This window comes from Scyliorhinus torazame, chromosome 9, assembly GCF_047496885.1.
Source record: "Scyliorhinus torazame isolate Kashiwa2021f chromosome 9, sScyTor2.1, whole genome shotgun sequence".
NCBI lineage: Eukaryota > Metazoa > Chordata > Chondrichthyes > Carcharhiniformes > Scyliorhinidae > Scyliorhinus > Scyliorhinus torazame.
Genome location: NC_092715.1, coordinates 260,059,733 through 260,081,420, shown reverse-complemented (window position 1 = coordinate 260,081,420; position 21,688 = coordinate 260,059,733). Strand labels below are relative to the sequence as shown.

At 45.9% G+C, this 21,688-nt stretch overlaps 1 protein-coding gene across 1 annotated transcript; it reads left to right on the top strand.

Annotated features, from left to right (window-relative positions):
- Positions 1-7,574: 7,574 nt before the first annotated feature.
- Positions 7,575-20,989, top strand: LOC140429838 (neuroendocrine protein 7B2-like). Its single transcript, XM_072517320.1, has 6 exons — positions 7,575-7,744; positions 8,083-8,302; positions 14,854-15,003; positions 17,087-17,199; positions 18,640-18,693; positions 20,661-20,989. Exons 2-6 carry the CDS (start codon positions 8,089-8,091, stop codon positions 20,757-20,759), a joined length of 630 nt encoding a protein of 209 aa, XP_072373421.1. The 5' UTR covers positions 7,575-7,744; positions 8,083-8,088; the 3' UTR covers positions 20,760-20,989.
- The last annotated feature ends 699 nt before the right edge of the window (positions 20,990-21,688 follow it).

Here is a 21,688-nt window from a genome sequence, read left to right as displayed (position 1 = left end):
TAGATATAGGACAGATGTCAGAGGTAGGTTCTTTACTCAGAGAGTAGTAAGGGTGTGGAATGCCCTGCCTGCAACAGTAGTGGACTCGCCAACACTAAGGGTATTCAAATGGTCATTGGATAGACATATGGACGATAAGGGAAGTGTAAATGGGCTTTAGAGTGGTTTCACAGGTCGGCGCAACATCGAGGGCCGAAGGGCCTGTACTGCGCTGTAATGTTCTATGTTCTTATCCCCAAGAGCAAACCCGTTAACCCTGAGGTGGTCCTCAAAGACACCAGGGATCTCCGACTGCCCCAGGATGTAGCTGTCGTGCACACTCCCTGGGAAGCGTGCACACACGAGCATCAACAAGATGTGGTGGTTACACACGAGTTGAACATTCAGGGAGTGGAACCACTTCCTGTTGTTTTTTTAAAATAAATTTAGAGTACCCAATTCATTTTTTCCGATTAAGGAGCAATTTAGCGTGGCCAATCCACCTACCCTGCACATCTTTGGGTTGTGGGGGCGAAACCCACGCAGATATGGGGAGAATGTGCAAGCTCCACACGGACAGTGACCCGGGGCCGGGATCGAACCCGGGTCCTCGGCGCCGTGAGGCAGCAGTGCTAACCACTGCCCCACTGTGCTGCCCTCCCCTTCCTGTTGATGAAGAGCACTCCCTGTTGCCCCAGTGTGCGCAAGGCGACATGTGTCCCATCAATTACCCCCTGGACCTGGGGCATCCCGGCGATGGTGGAGAATCCTGCAACCCGGGCATCTTAAGAACATAAGAACTAGGAGCAGGAGTCGGCCATCTGGCCCCTCGAGCCTGCTCCGCCATTCAATGAGATCATGACTGATCTTTTGTGGACTCAGCTCCACTTTCCGGCCCGAACACCATAACCCTTAATCCCTTTATTCTTCAAAAAACTATTTACCTTTATCTTAAAAACATTTAATGAAGGAGCCTCTACTGCTTCACTGGGCAAGGAATTCCATAAATTCACAACCCTTTGGGTGAAGAGGTTCCTCCTAAACTCAGTCCTAAATCTACTTCCCCTTATTTTGAGGCTATGCCCCATAGTTCTGCTTTCACCCGCCAGTGGAAACAACCTGCCCGCATCTATCCTATCTATTCCCTTCATAATTTTATATGTTTCTATAAGATCCCCCCTCATCCTTCTAAATTCCAACGAGTACAGTCCCAGTCTGCTCAACCTCCCCTCGTAATCCAACCCCTTCAGCTCTGGGATTAACCAAGTGAATCTCCTCTGCACACCCTCCAGTGCCAGTACATCCTTTCTCAAGTAAGGAGACCAAAACTGAACACAATACTCCAGGTGTGGCCTCACTAACACCCTATACAATTGCAGCATAACCTCCCTAGTCTTAAACTCCATCCCTCTAGCAATGAAGGACAAAATTCCATTTGCCTTCTTAATCACCTGTTGCACCTGTAAACCAACATTTTGCGACTCATGCACTAGCACACCCAGGTCTCTCTGCACAGCAGCATGTTTTAATATTTTATCATTTAAATAATAATCCCTTTTGCTGTTATTCCTACCAAAATGGATAACCTCACATTTGTCAACATTGTATTCCATCTGCCAGACCCTAGCCCATTCACTTAACCTATCCAAATCCCTCTGCAGACTTCCAGTATCCTCTGCACTTTCTGCTTTACCACTCATCTTACTGTTGTCTGCAAACTTGGACACATTGTCCTTGGTCCCCAACTCCAAATCATCTATGTAAATTGTGAACAGTTGTGGGCCCAACACTGATCCCTGAGGGACACCACTTATCTTATGCAGCAACCTTTTGTGTGGCACCTTGTCAAAGGCTTTCTGGAAATCCAGATATACCACATCTATTGGCTCCCCGTTATCTACCGCACTGATAATGTCCTCAAAAAAATTCCACTAAATTAGTTAGACACGACCTGCCCTTTATGAACCCATGCTGTGTCTGCCCAATGGGACAATTTCCATCCAGATGCCTCGCTTGATGCTTCCTTGATGATAGATTCCAGCATCTTCCCTACTACTGAAGTTAAGCACACTGGCCTATAATTACCCACTTTCTGCCTCCCTCCTTTTTTAAACCTCCTTTTTTAAACAGTGGTGTCACGTTTGCTAATTTCCAATCCGCCAGGACCACGCCAGAGTCTAGTGAATTTTGGTAAATTATCACGAGTGCATTTGCAATTTCCCTAGCCATCTCTTTTAGCACTCTGGGATGCATTCCATCAGGGCCAGGAGACTTGTCTACCTTTAGCCCCATTAGCTTGCCCATCACTACCTCCTTAGTGATAACAATCATCTCAAGGTCCTCACCTGTCACAGCCTCATTTCCATCAGTCACTGGCATGTTATTTGTGTCTTCCACTGTGAAGACCGACCCAAAAAACCTGCTCAGTTCCTCAGCCATTTCCTCATCCCCCATTATTAAATCTCCCTTCTCATCCTCTAAAGGGACCAATATTTACCTGAGCCACTCTTGATGGGCTTGGTCCAGGTCATAGTTTATAAAGCCAGCTGCCCAGGCAAGGGGGCATCTGTGACTTCATGGATGCACGTGTGGACTGTAGGTTGGGAAATGCCGCACAAATGCCTGCTCGAGCCCTAGAATTAACCAGTGGCAAAGAGGTTAAGGGGTGCGATGACCTTGATGGCCAACGGGAGCAGGCATCCTCCTCCTCCACGAGGTGTCAATTCCGCAAGGACATGGCACAGGTACTTCACAGCCCCCTTGTTTTGTTTTTCTTTCATAGAATTTACAGTGCAGAGGGAGGCCATTCGGCCCATCGAGTCTGCACCGGCTCTTGGAAAGAGCACCCTACCCAAGGTCAACACCTCCATCTATAACCCAGTAACCCCAGCCAACACTAAGGGCAATTTTGGACACTAAGGGCAATTTATCATGGCCAATCCACCTAACCTGCACATCTTTGGACTGTGGGAGGAAACCGGAGCACCCGGAGGAAACCCACACAGACACGGGGAGGATGTGCAGACTCCGCACAGACAGTGACCCAAGCCGGAATTGAACCTGGGACCCTGGAGCTGTGAAGCAATTGTGCTAACCACTGTGCTGCCATGCTGCCGCGGAGCCTCCCGCAGCACAACGCTGTCCAACATTTCCTCAAGTGACCAGCGATGCCTGTACACTTTGGGCCATTGCTGGCCTCCCCTCTGGGTCCCTCTCAGGCCTGATCCTCAGGGTGTGGGGCTGATCCCTTCACACACCCTCCGACTGTGAGGATATCTGAAGCCCAGCTCCTGGGTGTCTGAATTTTGGCTTCTCAACCAAGGCTCTGGCTACCCCTCCTAATCTCTTCTCGAGCTAACCGATCAGACCCTTATCCATCTCCACTGCGATTTATTAATATGGAAAGACAGAATTCCTGTCATCATGTGATTCTCGTCATCTTCGAATAGTACATTGGCCTACACGTCCTATCAGACCTGGGCTGTAAACCAACAGACAATTTCTTGACTAGAAACTGAGCAATAATCAGTGAAAAAAAACACTGCAACAACTTTACAAGCTTTCTCTGATGGTTGGAATGGAAGAATAATCCCCAGGGCACCGCTGTGTGTAACCCTGCAGAAACATCATCGGGGTATTAATTTTAAAAAAATGTTTTGTTGTAATTTTCTTGTAACATTTCTCGACACAAGAAATAAAAAAATATTCAAAATGGGGAGGGTGGGGTGGAATCATAGAACCCCTACAGTCCAGTAGGAGGCCATTCGGCCCATCGGGCCTGCACCGACCCTCTGAAAGAGCCCCCCTACCCGGGCCCACAACTCACCCTATCCCCATAACCCAATAACCCCACCTAACCTTTGAGCACTAAGGGGTAATTTAGCGCGGTCAATCCACCTAACTTGCACATCTTTGGACTGCGAGAGGAAACCGGAGCACCCGGAGGAAACCCACGCACACACGGGGAGAACGTGCAGTCTCCGCACCGACAGTCACCCAAGGCAGGAATCGAACCTGAGACCCCGGCGGTGTAAGACAGCAGTGCTAACCACTGTGCCGCTGATCGATTAACAGTCGACCATCATCCAATTGGGTAACGAGACTTTCTTGCTTTCCAATTGGTATAGAAAGGCCGTACATCACAAAGACGGATGTGTTGGCCGACTAATGGTGGGGAGGGGCAAGTCATGTGATGTGAACTCCAGGAATACATGTAATCACAGTTGGCAACCCTGATTGGCCATGAGAAGATGGGTGGTGGCATGAAGATGGACTTACTGCCTGACCACCTGATGAAAGGGGGTACGGCAATTGGAGGTGGACAGTAATGTGATCTAACCTCCGGGAATACGTCCAACTAGAGTTGGCAACACTACTTTCACAATATCTGGGGGGGGGGGGGGGGGGGGGGGGGGCTATTACGGATGTGCCATGCCCAATTAATACCCCTCCGGAAACCTAGGTCCAGAAATTTAATGAACTTGCCAGGATAAAGCTCTCAGTTTAAAGGTTCCAGTCACAGACGTCTGCGGACCCAAGTACCAACCCAAGCACTGAGCCAGTCCCCTAACAAATGCCCGAGACACATTTCCAAAGATTAAAAAACTTTAAAAGAAGGTGGTGTCATAATATACATCTATGTATACAATGGAGTGCAGACAGGCAGTGATTGACACACAGGATGACCAGTAAGCACACAGAACAGAGCAGCCAATCACCAGACAGGACACGACCACTATAAAGCCAGAGGACACCAGTTTTCCCGCTCTCTCGGGACCCAGCCTCTGGGACAGTCAGAGTTAGCGAGCTGGCCAGTGCAAACACCATGTGGTAGCTAATAACTCTGGTTAGGCTAGTATCAGGTCTCCAGTCAAGTCAGCATAGTGTCAACCCACAGTTGAACATGTACAATAGTTTAGATGTTAAATAAAATCGTGTTGCACCTTATCAAATGTTGGAGGTCTGTCTCTTGCTACACTGCATCAAGTGCAGTCCACATCGACCCAGCCTACCTAACACATCAGGTGGTACAATGGTGCAGTGGTTAGCACTGCTGCCTCATGGCGCTGAGGATCAGGGTTTGATCCCGGCCCTGGGTCACTGTCTGTGTAGCGTTTGCACGTTCTCCCCGGGTCTGCCTGGCTCTCACCCCCACAACCCAAAGATTATTTTTTTTAAAAAATATTTTTTATTCTCCTCCCTTTTCACATTTTCTGCCAAATTTACACCCACCAACAACAACCAATAATCAGTAACAAATATGTCAATCCCCGTATCAATAACAACGATCCCATCCTCCCACCAAACCCCAAGCATGTTCACATAAACAAATGACAAAAAGGAATCAGGAATCGCCCATAGTCACCATCAACACACACCGCCCCCCTCCCCCCCAACCCTCCCACCCACCCCTACTAATGTTCGATGTTGTCCAGTTCTTGAAAGTGCATGATGAATAATGCCGATGAATTGTAGAACCCCTCCGTCCTTCCCCTCAGTTCAAACTTAACCTTCTCAAGAGTCAGGAATTCCAACAGGTCCCCCCCGCCACGCCAGGGCACAGGGTGGAGAGGTTGCTCTCCGTCCCATCAGGATCCGCCTTCAGGCGATCAACGAGGCAAAGGCTACAACATCTGCCTCCGCACCCGTTTCCAACCCTGGCTGGTCCGACACCCCGAATATGGCCTCCTGAGGGCCAGGGGCCAGTTTCACATGCACCACTTTAGAAATTACCCTAAAATCCTCCTTCCAGTAATCCTCCAGCTTTGGACAGGACCAAAACATATGAACGCGATTAGCGGGGTCCCCCCCCCGTCCCCCCCGCAACGCTCACACACATCTTCTACTCCTTCAAAGAGTCGGCTCATCCTCGCCCTCGTGATGTGTGCTCTATATACCACCTTCAGCTGTGTCAGCCCCAACCTCGCGCACGAGGTGGAGGCATTCACTCTCCGGAGCACCTCACACCAGAATCCCTCCTCCATACACTCTCCCAACTCTTCCTCCCACTTTGCTTTGATCCCTTCCAGTGGTGCCTTCTCCTTTTCCAAAATAGCTCCGTACACTGCTGACACTGTCCCCTTCTCCAGTCCCCCTGTCGTCAGCACTTCCTCCAGCAATGTGGAGGCCGGCTCCATCGGGAAGCTCTGTATCTCCTTTCTGGCAAAATCCCGAACCTGCATGTATCTAAACATTTCCCCCTGCTCCAGCCCATACTTCGCTTCCAGCTCCGTCAGCCCTGCAAATCCACCCCTAAGAAACAAATCTTTTAGTGTCTTAATCCCCTTCTCCTCCCATTTCCGAAAATTTCCATCCCACCTCCCTGGCTCAAATCTGTGGTTCCCCCGAATCGGCATTTCCCTTGAACCTACCCCCAACCCGAAGTGTTGGCGAAACTGCCTCCAGATTCTCAATGAAGCGATTATTACCGGACTCCCTGAGTACTTCCCCGGGGCTATCGGGAGCGGCGCAGTTGCTAGTGCTTTCAATCCCGACCCCCTGCACAAACTCTCCTCCATTCTGACCCACTGGGAATCAACCCCTCTGACCCAGCTCCGCACCTCCTCCACATTCGCCGCCCAGTAGTAATACATCAGGTTCGGAAGACCCAAACTCCCGCCTGCCTTCCCCTCTGTAGCAGCACCTTTGTAACTCTGGCCACCTTCCCTCCCCATATGAACGAAGTAATCCTTCCCTCAACCCACAACCCAAAGATGTGCAGGGTAGGTGGATTGGTCTCGCTAAATTACTCCTTAATTGGAAAGAAAAAGAACTGGATGCTCTAAATTAAGTTTTTTTTTAAAACTTGGGGCAGCACGGTAGCATTGTGGATAGCACAATTGCTTCACAGCTCCAGGGTCCCAGGTTCGATTCCGGCTTGGGTCACTGTCTGTGCAGAGTCTGCACGTCCTCCCCGTGTGTGCGTGGGTTTCCTCCGGGTGCTCCGGTTTCCTCCCACAGTCCAAAGATGTGCAGGTTAGGTGGATTGGCCATGATAAATTGCCCTTAGCGTCCAAAATTGCCCTCAGTGTTGGGTGGGGTTACTGGGTTATGGGGATAGGGTGGAGGTGTGGACCTTGGGTTGGGTGCTCTTTCCAAGAGCCGGTGCAGACTCGATGGGCCGAATGGCCTCCTTCTGCACTGTAAATTCTATGAAATCTATGAAAATTGTTCCAGCTCAGTCCATTCTGGAAGTTAGGAATATTTCCTAAGTCCAGTTCCCTGACCAACTGTTATATTGAGTATAGGAACCATTCGAAGATTGACATTTTATGTTGTTGGCAGTATTATTTGCATGTGTCAAGAATTGGTCACCATCTTAGTATAACCACAAGATTGATCATGGCAGCTGCCATTTTGTATCATCCATGCTCACAGGTCCCGCAGGCGGGTGGGGGTGGGGCTAACTAACCTTCACATGCACATGGCATATATCGGTTAGAGAGAACCTAGGTTTCAAACAAATGTAACATTGGCAGAGTCTGTCGCAGATTATAAAAAGGGGGTAAGCTGTCTTTTTTTTTTATTGAGGGGTCACCACGTCAGGCAGCGACGTTGCAGCCACCCTCTCCTGAGTCACTGAGAAAGCAGATGGAAAATTCGCTGCAGCAGCCTGCCCTCTCCACAGATGATGTCATTGTCCCGGCTGCCTAGACAACAGCAAATGAATTATTCACAGCAGATAGCAGGGGCCAGCAGAGGCTGCGAATGTAACACCACCGTCTCCTTTTTCCCAAAGAACGCAAGGTACCATACCTGATCGAAGGTAAGTCCTGACTGTAAACGTTAAATTCTAACAGCTTAATGGTAATTGAATCTGTCCACAAAAAAAAGATAAACCCCACATTGCAGCAATTGCTTTAAATGCAATGATTACAAAGGATAGAAATGCAACAGCCAAATTGTTTATTGTTTATTGCGCTAATTCATCGACTGTCGATTTATGTACTTTATTGTGCATCTCGGTACTGCTTCCTCTCCGCAATGTTTGATTTGATTTCAGGTGGTTTTTTGAGTGAATGTTGTGGGTGGTGAGTGGGAGGGATTCTCCCATTTGCCACTTGTCTTATCAGTCAGTAACTCTCTCCCCGTCTTTGCCTGCAGGTTTCCATGCCCTCAGCTACCATGTTCAGGGTGGTGCTGCTGACAGCGGTAACCTGGGCTCTAACATCAGCTCACGGCTCCCAGGATCCGGCCAAGGTGTCCGAGGCGGACATCCAGCGATTGCTGCACGGCGTCATGGAGCAGTTGGGCATTGCTCGGCCAAGAGTGGAATACCCGGCGCACCAAGCCACCAATCTGGTCGGACCACAGAGTATTGAAGGTAACGGGTTCCGACAATATTCCGCCGATCGCTGTGAGGCGCGCAGGCGCCCAAGGGTTTTAGTTTTGCATTTGCAAAAACAAAAGCATGCCCAGGAAAATGTTGTGAGTGCAACATCAGATATTAAATTGCAGCTTCTAATAGGGAATTCAGGAGAAAATTCTTCACCCAAAGAGCAGTGAGGACGTGGAGCTCACTGTCACAAGGAATAGGATATATACATTTAGTGGGAAGCTGGGATAAACAGACTGGGGAGAAAGAAGGTGGATATGCTGAGAGAGCGACATTAGAGATAAAATAGGGATGAGGAGAGGATTGTGTGGAACAGCGGTGAGAAAGCTGCTTCCCGGGGGCCACATGAGGCCCATCTGGGTTCTGAGTGTGGCCTCGGAGACATTTTGTTGACCGTTACCCACGCGCAGGTTTGCCACATTCCGCTGGTTTCTGCCCACATCGTTTTTGTTCCTATCGGTGTGACTGAAGTGAGACGCAGGAAAAGCGAGGGCGACTACGTGCTGATTACTCCCCAACACTGACTGCGCTCCCCATGTGTAAAAAGTGTAAATATTTCTTTTGTTTTCACCATTTGAAGTTGATGACAGTCATGTTAATGATTAAGCATTTTCTATAACTTACTATTAAATAGGGCAACACAGTGGCACAGTGGTTAGCACTGCTGCCTCCCGGCACTCAGCACTCGGGTTCGATCCCGGCCCTGGGTCACTGTCCGTGTGGAATTTTCACATTCTCCCCGTGTTGGCGTGGATCTTACCCCCACAACCCAAAGATGTGCAGGTTAGGTGGATTGGCCACGCTACATTGCCCTTTAATTGGAAAAAATAATTGGGTACTCTTAAATTTATTTAAAAGAAAAAAAAACTTCCAAGAAATATTTAGCATGTATTTAATCTTATTCATGGGGGGTCATGGTTCGTGAATGAGCCCTGATTTCAATCTTGTGGCCCATTGAGATGAAGGAGGGTCACTCATGCGACCCACTCACTGGCCCAGGTTGCCTATTACTGGTTTGCACCATAAACACTGTTGGGCCGAATGGCCTGTTCTGTGCTTTGAATTCTGTGAAATCTTGTTGAATTTTAAAGGTTTTAAGACCCAAAAATATTTTTATGATACAGCTAACATGGCGAGATAATCCAAATCATTGACTTGACTATGTTTTTTTTTTCTTTTTTAAAATAAATTTAGAGTACCCAATTATTATTTTTTTCTAATTAAGGAGCAATTTAGCGTGGCCAATCCACCTACCCTGCACATCTTTGGGCTGTGGGGGTGAAACCCACGCAGACACGAGGAGAATGTGCCAACTCCACACGGACAGTGACCCAGGGCCGGGATTCGAACCCAGGTCCTCAGCTCCGCAGTCCCAGTGCTATCCACTGCGCCCCATGCTGCCCTGACATGACTATGTTTACAACACTGTGGACAGCCTTGGCCTCCAGACCAACCTTTTGCGCCCTAAATCTCCTTTCCATTCAACTCATGGTCAGAATACCATTCTTGGCTCCCACACTCGCTGATGTTGTTAATGGTTCCGTCTCCACGAGGCGCTCCCTCTTAATTATCCTCCCATCTTCAGCTTCCCAGATGCAATCAGCACAGCTGTAGTAATGGATCCCTTGGTTACACCAGGAATCCTTCGATTATATCAATTATCTGTCCTCGTTTTGTCCCTACTTCTCATCACGTCCTTGGTGCCACCATCTGCAGCCAAAGAGTCAGCTTCTCTATGAATGTACGGCACAAAAACAGGCCATTCGGCCCAACTAGTCGATCCTCAAGCAGCTAACAATGTCAGCTCGAGCTTGTCATGACATTTCTCACCCCCCCAAACAGCATTTTCCGACTGCTTATTTAACATCCGGCCTTGAATCATTAACCTTTATCTGAAATGACCGAATGAGCAAATAAGACAAGACTGTATCCTTTGGTCACAGAGTCAGTGATGAGGGGCCCAACAATATCAAATCATCGCTAAAGCTGAGGAGGGGGAGGAGGAGAAACGTCTTTCCATATGGGAGTGGAGTACTTTGCCACTGCAAAGAGCTGTCTCTGCCTTAACTCAATCTCTTCAGGGAAGAGAAGGTAACCGCTGGATGTAGAGCTAGGCGCAGGGTTATGGAGAGAGCATGGAGCAGTGGGATTAGTTTTGGATTTATCCAGCACAAGAGTTCTAAACTTGTCTGGTCCAAAGTTCGATTTAAGATTATTCCTGCAAAGGGAATTCCAGAAATAGAACCAAAAGATTTAATGAAGGGAATTCGAAAGAGATAACAAAGGAAAATACGCTGTTACATGATTGAAAAATGTTGACGTTCAAAGTACAAAGGGCGAGGGAAATGGTGTACTGAAGGGACATGAAAGGCAGACTTGCATTTATATAGCACCCATCACAACCACAGGATGTCCCAAAGTGCTCCACATGCAACAAAGTTTTGTAACACTTTTGTAATGGAGGAAACATGCAGCCAATTGACGCATAGAAATATCCAACAAACAGCAAAGGCCAGATCATCTATTTCTGTCTTCCTGTTGATTGGGGGATAATTGTTGGCTGGGACCCTGGGTCGGGCTCTACCGCTCATCATCAAAATAGGATTTATTACATTCACCTGGGAGGACTGACAGGACTTTGATTTAGCGTCCCATCCACAATGCAGCTCCTCCGACAGTGCAGCACACCCAGAGTACTGCACGCGAGTCTCAACATGGATTACGAGCTCACGCCTCTGGAGTGGGTCTTGAACCCACAATGACATTCCAGTAATATTCCAGAAAGCCAGTTGGCGGAGTTTGACCCAGTTTTATATTTATATATAGAGTGAAACATTATAAGACGCCGCTTCTTAACTCAACCTCTCCAGTTTCAGTAATTATCTCTTTATATTTGCTCAAGTGAAACCACATTTAATGCCCTACACCTGCATATAATGAACAATATATAATTAACAAGTGCTAACAACTGATTACACCTGTCATTATGGCACAGTGGTTAGCACTGCTGCTTCACAGCGCATGGGACTCAGGTTCGATTCCGACCTCGGGCCACTGTCTGTGTGGAGTCTGCACGTTCTCCCCGTGTGTACGTGCGTTTCGTCCGGGTGCTCCGGTTTCCTCCCACAGTCCAAAGATGTGCTGGTGAGCTGGGGTTACGGGGATAGGGCGGCGGAGTGGGTCTAGGTGGAGTGCTCTTTCAGAGGGTGGGTGCAGACTCGATGGGCTGAATGGCCTCTTTCAGCGCTGTAAGGATTCTATGTTATCTATGAAATCAGTTAACAGAACCCTGAACTTAGAGACAATTACATCTTGAATAGGGTTCATTCAGTCCGAAGACATTGGTCATGTTTAAACATTTATAGTCTTTATACCTGCTAACCATATTCAACCTAACCCATGCAAAGATTCAGCATCATCGCAATTGATAACACTCCCTTCTGGGTCAGGTTGCTGGTTTGCATCTTACTCTGGAGACTGAATCACATATTCTAGGCTAAGGGTAGTGCTGGAGTGCTGCAGTGTTGGAGGTGTCACTCTTGTTGGATGAGAGGCTAATTTCTGTCTTCTCGTGGAGGTCAAAGATCCCGCTGCAGTATTTCTAAGAAGAGTTTGGAGAGTTACCTTTGGTAACCTGACCAGTATACATACCTCAACCAACAAATCTGTTGTTGCCGTTCTGTGGGATTTTGCTTTGTGAAAATTATCTGCTGGATTCTCTACATTACATCAGTGACTACACTTCAACGTCTGGGACATGCTGAGATCGTGAAAGGCACTATATAAATGTAAGAATGACATTCTTGTGCTGTGATGGATGTTGGTAGTGGAGACATGTGTATTTTAGGTTGAATCATAGAATCCCTACAGTTTAGGAGGCCATTCGGCCCTTTGAGTCTGCACCGACTCTCTAAAAGAGCACCCTGCCTCGGATCAATCCCTGTAACTTCATAACCCCACCTAACCTTGGGACACTAAGGGCAATTTAGCACGGCCAATCCACCTAATCTGCACATCTTTGGACTGTGGGAGGAAACCGGAGCACCCGGAGGAAACCCACGCAGACACGGGGAGAACGTGTAAACTTTTTTTTTATTGGGCGTGGGCATCACCGGCTGTGCCAGCATTTATTGCCCATCCTTAATTGCTCTTTAGGGGGCAGTTCAGAGTCAACCACATCACTGTGGATCTAGAATCACATATAGGCCGGAGCAGGAAAGGACAGCAGATTTCTTTCCCTAAAGGACGTTAGTGAACCAGATGGGTTTTTATGACAATCAACAATCGTTTCATAGTCATTAGGCTTTTAATTCCAGACTTCTATTGAATTCAAATTTCACCATCTGCGGTGGCAGGATTTGAACCGGGGGGTCCCCAGAGCACTACTCTGGGTCTCTGCTTTACTAGTCCAGTGACAATACCATTATGCCACCACCTCCACACAGAAAGTCACCCAAGGCCGGAATCGAACCCGGCTCCCCGGCACTGTGAGGCAGCAGCGCTATCCACTGTGCCGCCCTGAGGTCGAGGCTGTGAGAACAAGTCACGACACGGAAGAGAAAGTGAGATTGCTACTTTTTTTTTTGCCAAATGCCGATTTGGAGAAAATATTCCCTCACCCAGTATGATCAGCTCTATTTTTCACTACAGCGATTCAGTGTCAGTATAAAACTGTGTCACTACCCAACCCAACCTCCAGGGGCATTTCTGGGAAAATTTAACATTGACAACAATCATTCCTATAATGCAGGTCGATGTTTATCTCCTAACAGCCCGATGGCATGCCTGTTTTATTATGTTAGATGTGCTACATATATATTATAAGTAATTGTTGGTATAATGAAGCAGACTCCAGTGTCCTAGCTGAGATTTGACATGTTCACTGCTGTGACTCAAAGTTTAAACCACATTTATGTCTGATATCACCAGGTTTATACCACCTATAGGAAAATTAGACTAGTGTGTTAACGTTAGGGACTGCAATCAGAGGTTACACCATTAGTGCTGTTCCAGCTGCTAGACTACACATTTATAAAAATAAATTTTATGGGATTATGGGCATCACTAGCTAGACCAGCATTTATTGTCCATCCCTAGTTACCCTGGAGAAGGTGGTGATGTGCTGCCTTCGTGAACGTCAGCAGTCCCACTGGCATAGGTACACCCACAGTGCTGTTAGGGAGCGAATTCCAGGATTTTGCCCCAGCGATAGTGAAGGAACGGCCAATATATTTCCAAGTCAGCATGGTGAGTGACTCGGAGGGGAACCTCCAGGTGGTGGGGTTCCCAGGAATCTGCTGCTCTTGTCCTTCCAGATGGTAGTGGCCGTGGGTTTGGAAGGTGCAGCCGAAGGAACATTGATGAGTTGCTGCAGTGCATCTTGTGGATGGTACACACGGCTGCCACAGTGCGTCAGTGGTGGAGGGTTTGAATGTTTGTAGAAGGGGGAGAAATCAAGCGGGCTGCTTTGTCCTGGATGGTGTTGAGCTTCTTGAGCGCTGAGCTGCACTAAATCCAGGCAAGTGGAGTGTATTCCATCACACCCCTGATGTGTGTGTTGTAGATGGACAGGCTTTGGGGAGTCAGGAGGTGAGTTACTTGCGGCAGGATGCCTAGCCCTTGACTTGCTCGTTTCTGGTCAATGGTAACCCCCAGGATGTTTATTAAGTTTATCTAATCCGGGAATGCTGGAGGGGTGTGCACTCGCCTTTCCCCAACCCATTCCAATCCGAAAACTCCACACAGTTCAGGGATCAAATTCAGGAGCCTTTCCTGTTCTTTGGGAAAGAGAGGAAAGTGAATGTGGACACTTGACAAGAAAACAATCTTTGAAAAGGGACACAGCAATTTAAGAAAATAAACACATCTCTTGATGAAGTTGTATATATATCTGTACCAAAATGTAACCCGGATACTCACAATGTTGGGGAGTTCAGTTACGTTCTCCATCAAACGTTAATTTTGGGAAAAAGCAAACAGGTTTTGTTTTTATTTTGCTGTTGAATTATCAACTAAAGGTTGGTAATGGAATGGCACAGTGGTTAGCACTGCTGCCTCACAGATTCCGATCTCGGGCGACTGTGCGGAGTCTGCACGTTCTCCCCGTGTCTGTGTAGGTTTCCTCTGGGTGCTCCGGTTTCCTCCCAGTCGAATGATGTGCAGGTTAGGCAGATTGGCCGTGATAAATTGCCTCTTAAGGTGGAGTTGCAGGACTAGGGTGTGGAATTTGGCCTAGGTAGGGTAGTCTTTCGAAGGGTCGGTGCAAACTTGATGGGCCGAATGCCCTCTTCTGCACTGTAGGGATTCTATGATTCTAAGTTGTCTATCTCATGATTGTTGAAAAGTTTCTCCTGTGCAGTGTCATCTGTTGAACCGCCCTTCTCAATATTTATATTTTTGTTCCCATTTCATGAGGAACATGCCTCCTACTGAACAAATGTTTTATTTGTTAAATCGTCGATAGAGCAGAATGTGGTGGTCAGATGTTGGTGAAACAAAGCCCCTTTTCATAGAATGTTTCTTTCTGATGTTGTCTTTAGGAGGAGCTCATGAAGGATTGCAACACCTGGGCCCCTACGGCAACATTCCCAACATCGTGGCCGAGCTTACCGGAGATAACATACCAAAGAATTTTAATCAGGAGCAGGGTTATCCTGATCCACCTAACCCTTGTCCTTTGGGAAGAAAAGGTAATTTGGGCCTCTGGATTTCACTTTTGACACAAGTATCTAAATGAAACAGCAAATGAACACTAATGACATACGAACATGAATTAGGAGCAAGAACATAGAACATACAGTGCAGATCCATCGTGTGCACCAACCCACTTAAGCCCTCACTTCCTCCCTATCCCCGTAACCCAATAACCCCTCCTAACTTTTTGGACACTTAGGGCAATTTATCATGGCCAATCCACCTAACCTGCACGTCTTTGGAATGTGGGAGGAAACCGGAGCACCTGGAGGAAACCCACGCAGACAACATGCAGAATCCTGCGGGGAACCCAGCGGGTAATCGAACCTGGGACCCTGGCGCTGTGAAGCCACAGTGCTAGCCACGTGTTCTACAGTGCTGCCCCCAAGTGTAGGCCACTCTGCCCCTCGAACCTGTTCCGTCATTCAATAGGGTCATGGCTGATCTGATTGTGACCCCAACTCCACATCTATCCCAAATAACCTTTCACCAACTTCCTTATTAAGATCCTTCCTTATCAAGAATCTATCTACCTCTACATTAAAAATATTCAAAGAAAGGGGCGCAGGGGTTAGCACTGCTGCCTCACATCGGTAAGGACCCGGGTCACTGTCCGTGTGGAGTTTGCAAATTCTCTCCGTGTCTGCGTGGGTCTCACCCCCACAACCCCAAAAGATGTGCAGAGTAGGTGGATTGGCCACCCTAAATTGGGAAAAAAAGAATTTGGTACTCTAAATTAAAAAAATAAATAATCAAAGACTCTGCTTTCCCCATTTTGTGAGGACAATTCTTCTACTTTTCTGATACTATTTTTTTCAACATTTTAACATTGCTCATTCAACCTTACTGTTGATATTGGCAAGAAAACCTCACTGCAATTCACGCAAGAGGTTTACTCATGATTGACGTACGATTTCCTACCTGTCCGCTCTCACTTTTACCTGCATCCAGCCTTTGTGGTTGTTAGGACGGCAAAACTGTCAGCGTTCAGTCTTTACGCTGTGAAACTGACAATTTTTATCATCCGCACATGAAGTTAAATATAGAAATTCAGAAATAGTTGTCAGTTTCTCCCACCGTGCACTGTTGGACCCCACAGTTTCTCCCACCGTGCACTGTTGGACCCCACAGAGGGAAATCTTTAGAAATCACTTGGATTGAAATTACGTTCCATTTTTCATGTTCTAAAAATCCTTGAAGATGCCATAGCTTGTTGGGTAAATGGGGTTTTAATGGCATACTATGTCATAATTGTTATTGAACAACCTTTCACCCAGAGAAATTTATTTTATATTTGTGAAATGTTTAATTCCCCAGTTATGATAAACTCTTCATAAACTTTTAATATAAAACTTATATTTTGAAAGATAAAGGTTTGCTTATATTTCAGCTTCCACCTTAATCTTAATGATTTTCCCCAATCTTTATGGGCGGCGTGGCAGCACAGTGGTTAGCACTGTTGCTTCACAGCACCAGGGTCCCTGGTTCGATTCCCGCTTGGGTCACTGTCTCTGCCCAGTCTGCACGTTCATCCCGTGTTTGCGTCGGTTTCCTCCCACAAGTCCCGAAAGACGTGCTTGTTAGGTGAATTGGACATTCCAAATTCTCCCTCGGTGTACCCGAACAAGCGCCGGAGTGTGGTGACTGGGGTTTTTTCAAAGTAACCTCATTGCAGTGTTAATGGAAGCCTACTTGTGACAATAAAGATTATTAAAAACATTTTTGCTTTCTGTAAAATGATTAAGAAGGGAAGGATGACCAGTGTGCTTTATTTCCTGCCTATGTGAATATTTTAATATAAAAAAAAAGATAGAAACGAAAGTGATTGGCTGGTTAGCATGCTTCGTGCCAGCAGCATTACTGGCTGTCAAATTGAGATATTGTATCGCTATCAAAATTACATCAGGTAAGGTGGAATACAAGGTTAGGCGGCAGTACACCACCTTCTCAAGAGCCATGAGGTAATGCATGCTGGACTATCCAGCGATGCCCACATCCCATAAATGAATAAATTTACAGGGTTCAGTGACTGATGCACAAGTTGATGAATCACTCAGGAAGGTGTATCATTGTTTTCAGCTGCTGATGGATGCTTGGAAGATACACCTGACACAGCCAAATTCAGCAATGATTACCAAGTCCATCAGCGCCTCTTTGATCCACAGCATGATTACCCAGTGATGGGAAAGTGGGTAAGTGTTCAAATAGATCCCCTTTCCATTACATTTCAAATTCTGAATGAATGTCTGAAAGGGAGAGAGATTGAGATGCATTGAATTTTCAGCATCATCTTATTAATGGTTTTTACTGCAGTTCTGAACTATCTCACTTCCCCGGACAGAACGGGTTCCTTCTGGTTCCCGTATCAAGACAACTTCCCTCTGGGTGAGAGTGCATGACATCAGTTCAATGCAACATCAAGGAGTATTAAGCCATGCAAACCGGTTCCCCTCCCATTCGCAGTTCCGCTTCTCCCTGGCCCACCGCAGGATCTTTTCCTTCTCCACAAACTTGTAGAGCCTCACGATCATCGCCCACGGTGGCTCTCCCACTCTCGGCTTTTGCCTTAGGGACCTGTGCACCTTGTTCACCTCTGGGGTCATGTCTAGCACTCCCTCCACCACCTGCATCCTCAAAACGTATCTCGTGGCGCTTGTAACCGTCCACACCCTCCGCCAGACTGACAATACGCAGATTCTGCCTCCTGGATTTGTTCTCCGACTCCTCTACCTTTGCCCTCGGTGACATTGCAACGGTCCCATTGGATTCCCACCTCCAATGACACCACCTTCTCCATCTCCCGTATCTGCGACCCCGGTGCCTAGAGGCATTTCTCCACTAGCTCTGTCGATCCTTTCAAGGGTTCTACTGCTCCCCCAATGGCCTTTGACCGGTCCTCGTGCATCTCCTTTCTTTGCTGGCAGAACTCCTTTGATAAACGGCATCAACTGTTCCATCTGGGGCTTTCCAACTTGCAACGACCCTTCCCTCTCCATCTTCACAGCATTGCAATAGTGGAGTGTAAACGTAACAAAACGATGGGTGAACATTTCAACAGCAGGTGATCTGGGGCAGGGATGAAGGCCGGAGATGTTGAAGAAGTGAAAGTAACTTCTTTCTCTCTAGTACTTGCGCTTCGTATCTTCACTGGATTTTGAAACTTTCAATGCTTGCACATTTAGACTACACTCCAACCACAATCCACCCTCCCTCCCCCTCCAATAAAAGACGATAATTGATAGAAAGGAGTTATACCTAGTCACTCATGCTCGACCCTGGTTGATGTGGCACTCTTACAGCCTGTGACCCAATCCTCTCACTTGAGAAAGATTATTTCCAAACTTCAAAACAGATAGGTTTGACCGAGTCATTTTTCTTTATGCATTATTGGTGTATTTGATATGGTTTTCTGAACAATAGCTGTTCATTTATCCATTGTTTTGCCAAGCAATCATCAGTGATGAACTAGCTGCATTATTTGAAAATGTGCTGCAGGTATAAACTAGCTTATAAAAGTTGCTAGTGTTAAATTGGTGCCATTGCAAAAAAACACAAAAAGAAAATGCTGGGGTTTTACACAGACAATATGTGGTGGTAAATATGTTTAAACTTGTGCCTAAATTCCTTCACAGAACAAGAATGTGATGTACGGAAATGTGAAAGGAACCCCAGGAAGGAGGAGGAGGGTATGTTTCTCGAATTTCTTTTCTGTGGTTGGATTCTATATCCTTGTAACCCAATTGGCAATTCAAATATTATTTTGAAGTAGTTACCAAAAAAACCTTTACCGAATTCCATAAACTGACTCTGAACGGTTTTATCAGAAAATCCCAAGATGGACTGATTGGTGAATTATTGTGCACTTGCTCTTTTATGAGTGACAGAATGAAGAGAGCAAATAAACCAATATTTAATGATCACTTTCTATTCCGCAGTTCAGTGAGTGAAGACTTTTAAAAAATATCAGCAGCAGGTTTCAAAGAATATTTTCAGATTCAAATTTTAAAAAAAGACTGAATTTACTCATTGCCCCATCACCTTTTGATTTAAATACAGCCCCATCCGAGGGCATACATATTCTACTGTGCTGAGTTTAAGCAGCTCAATCTAGTCACAACCGGGCATAAAGAGAAAACCCAAAAAAGATGCTGGTTATGCGTGAATGGTAATGGAGGGTTGAGTCGTAACAGGAGTAAATCATTCAGCCCCTCAAGTCTTTCCCATCTGAAGCATCTTTCAGTTTACATATGTTAATGCATCTGCCTTTTCTGTTATGGTTTAGATAAAGCACAAGTCAACAACACATTGAGGTATTATTGAACTGTACTTCGGTTAGGGTTATTTGAAGACAGACAATGGGCAGCATTTTCATTTGGAGCCATCAATAGCGCAATAAGTCAGTGAAACAAAACATATCAGAAACCTTCCATTTTATGACAAACTGGTTATCCACAGCCTCCAGAGTTACTGATCGCAGCTAACCAAGGAAGGTGCCAAGTCATGATCAAGCATTTCAAGGGAAAGAAGAAAAAAATAAAAAAAATCACCCTGATCTGATAACCTAGCAGCTATGTTTAACTTCATATCGCCATGTTAGTTAGTTGGTTAGCTACCTACAGGTTCAGGAGTGAGTATGATAGAGATTGGAGAAAACTGAACATCTGAAGAAAAAGAAGTTTTCAAAATAGTCAAGGTGGCCATTGCAGACAAATCAGGTACCTTTGGCATAAGGATGAAACAGGCATGAAATAGGTGCAGTACAAATGAGACTTCCCAGTTTGAAAATCTGAATTAATTGGAAAATTAGAAACTTGCGTGTTTACATTCAAATGCTTATTAGGTGCAATTTTGGTGAAGCAGGATAGATGGGCCCTTTCCACCCACTGACACTAGAAGGCGTGGAATCTTCTGGCTGTCATACAACAGTATGCTGCACGATGGCTCAGGAACGGAGGGAAAGGGTGCACAGGTTCTCAGATGCAGCACTTGGTGAAGAAGGTCCAGGGGAGGAATGCTCTGTATCCACAATGGGGAACAATACTGCTTCAAGCTCCTGTTCCTCTCTCCTACACAGCTGCTGCTGTTCTACCTGGCCTCATGTCCTCCCCCAGGCCAAGAACTCCCTTTCCCTTAGTGACTCCTATGAAGGTTTGGCAGTACAGCACTTATTGTTTGTCGGCAAAGTTCTCAAGTGTTTTTGGAATAAATCTTACTTGGGTGTTGGATATTTTAACAAAAGGTTCCCACAAAGTCTCCTGTTGTGGTTCAGAGATTCTCTTCACAGCTGCAGCAGAAAAACACATCAAATCACAAGCAGAGCTTCAAATAGCGCTGAAATAACATCAACGCAGTGTTTATTCTCAAACAACTGGTCGCTATTTGGAGGTCATTAGTTGAACTGCTAGCTCCCAAAATATCGTCCAGTCTCTTGAGCACTAACAGGCATTTTAAGTGGCAATGAGCAAGTTAACAAGTCTTCAGTCCACTGTTCTTGGAACAGTTTTTAATTCCCCAAGATGACATTTTGATGTAAGATGGGCTAAACCCATATTTGAGAACGGTCTGTTGAAAATCACTCCAAAGCAAGTGTAAAGTCTAAAAAATACTATTTCAATATAGACATCAGATTTAAAAAATATTCTTTTGTTTCCAGAGTGTGAATCCATACCTGCAAGGGAAGAGACTCAACAACGTTGTCGCCAAGAAATCAGCTCCTCATTTCTCTGAAGAGGACAGACGCGCCAATGAGTAGATCAGTTACCAAGTCTAAAATGACTCCACATCTAATTGTATAGGATGTGGATCTATCATCCCATCAAAGGTCATAAAGCTATGATATGCACTGTTGATGAGTGGCTACCAAGTAGAACCTGGCTGTTTGTATCAATGGCAGCTTAGGTTTGCAACAGTGCCTTGACCGTTGCATTAATGTTAATTGAGCAAGAATCCACTACAATGGTAATAAAAGTTTAACTAACTTAATGTATTTGGAAATTAATTAAATATTGAATAGTTCTAAATTTTAACTTCAGTGGCAATTTCAAGGTATGGATTTCCATTTCTCTGCGCATTGACTAGCAGGGATATACATAACCAACAATACACATTAATACCCAAAGCCTCAAGCCAGCGGTTCCACATCTCTAATGCAGACTTTTGCCTGGTTACTGACTTCTGCAATAGCACAAACCCCAGAAGAGAATATCAACTGAATGGGATAAATAACCCTCATATTTTAAAAGTAGGAACACATAAATGGTATGGAGAAAATGTTATTATTTAACATGGCTAATTCTGTGCGATACACCTCTGGTAAAAAAAACAATGTCCAAATCATTATCAAACAGGTACATTGGGGTAGTGTTCATGAAAGGTTGAATATAACTTTTACAACCAAAATTCTAAGGCTGGCTGGCTGAAGCATGAAGGGAAATCTGAAAAGGTGAGATGGGTGCCCCCTAATTCCAAGCAACTAGTTTAAAACTCAGCGTTATTGGTAGAAAGCTGAAATGTCTACAATCTATCCATCCCCAAACCAGGAAAATAGCTAACATGACAAGGGCAGATTAAGAAAAGCTGTAACAAAGATCACCCAAGTTGTTTGTTTAATGATTATTGCATGTGATTTTCTACCTCCCGATTTCCTCTAAAAACAGGCATTTTTGTGCCTTCAGGACTGTA

Excerpts from the sequence above, each read along its gene's own strand:
- LOC140429838 (XM_072517320.1), top strand. The coding sequence starts at position 8,089 with ATGCCCTCAGCTACCATGTTCAGGGTGGTGCTGCTGACAGCGGTAACC. Across the intron at positions 8,303-14,853 it reads CGGACCACAGAGTATTGAAG|GAGGAGCTCATGAAGGATTG; the intron begins GTAACGGGTTCC and ends TGTTGTCTTTAG. Across the intron at positions 18,694-20,660 it reads CCCCAGGAAGGAGGAGGAGG|AGTGTGAATCCATACCTGCA; the intron begins GTATGTTTCTCG and ends TTTTGTTTCCAG.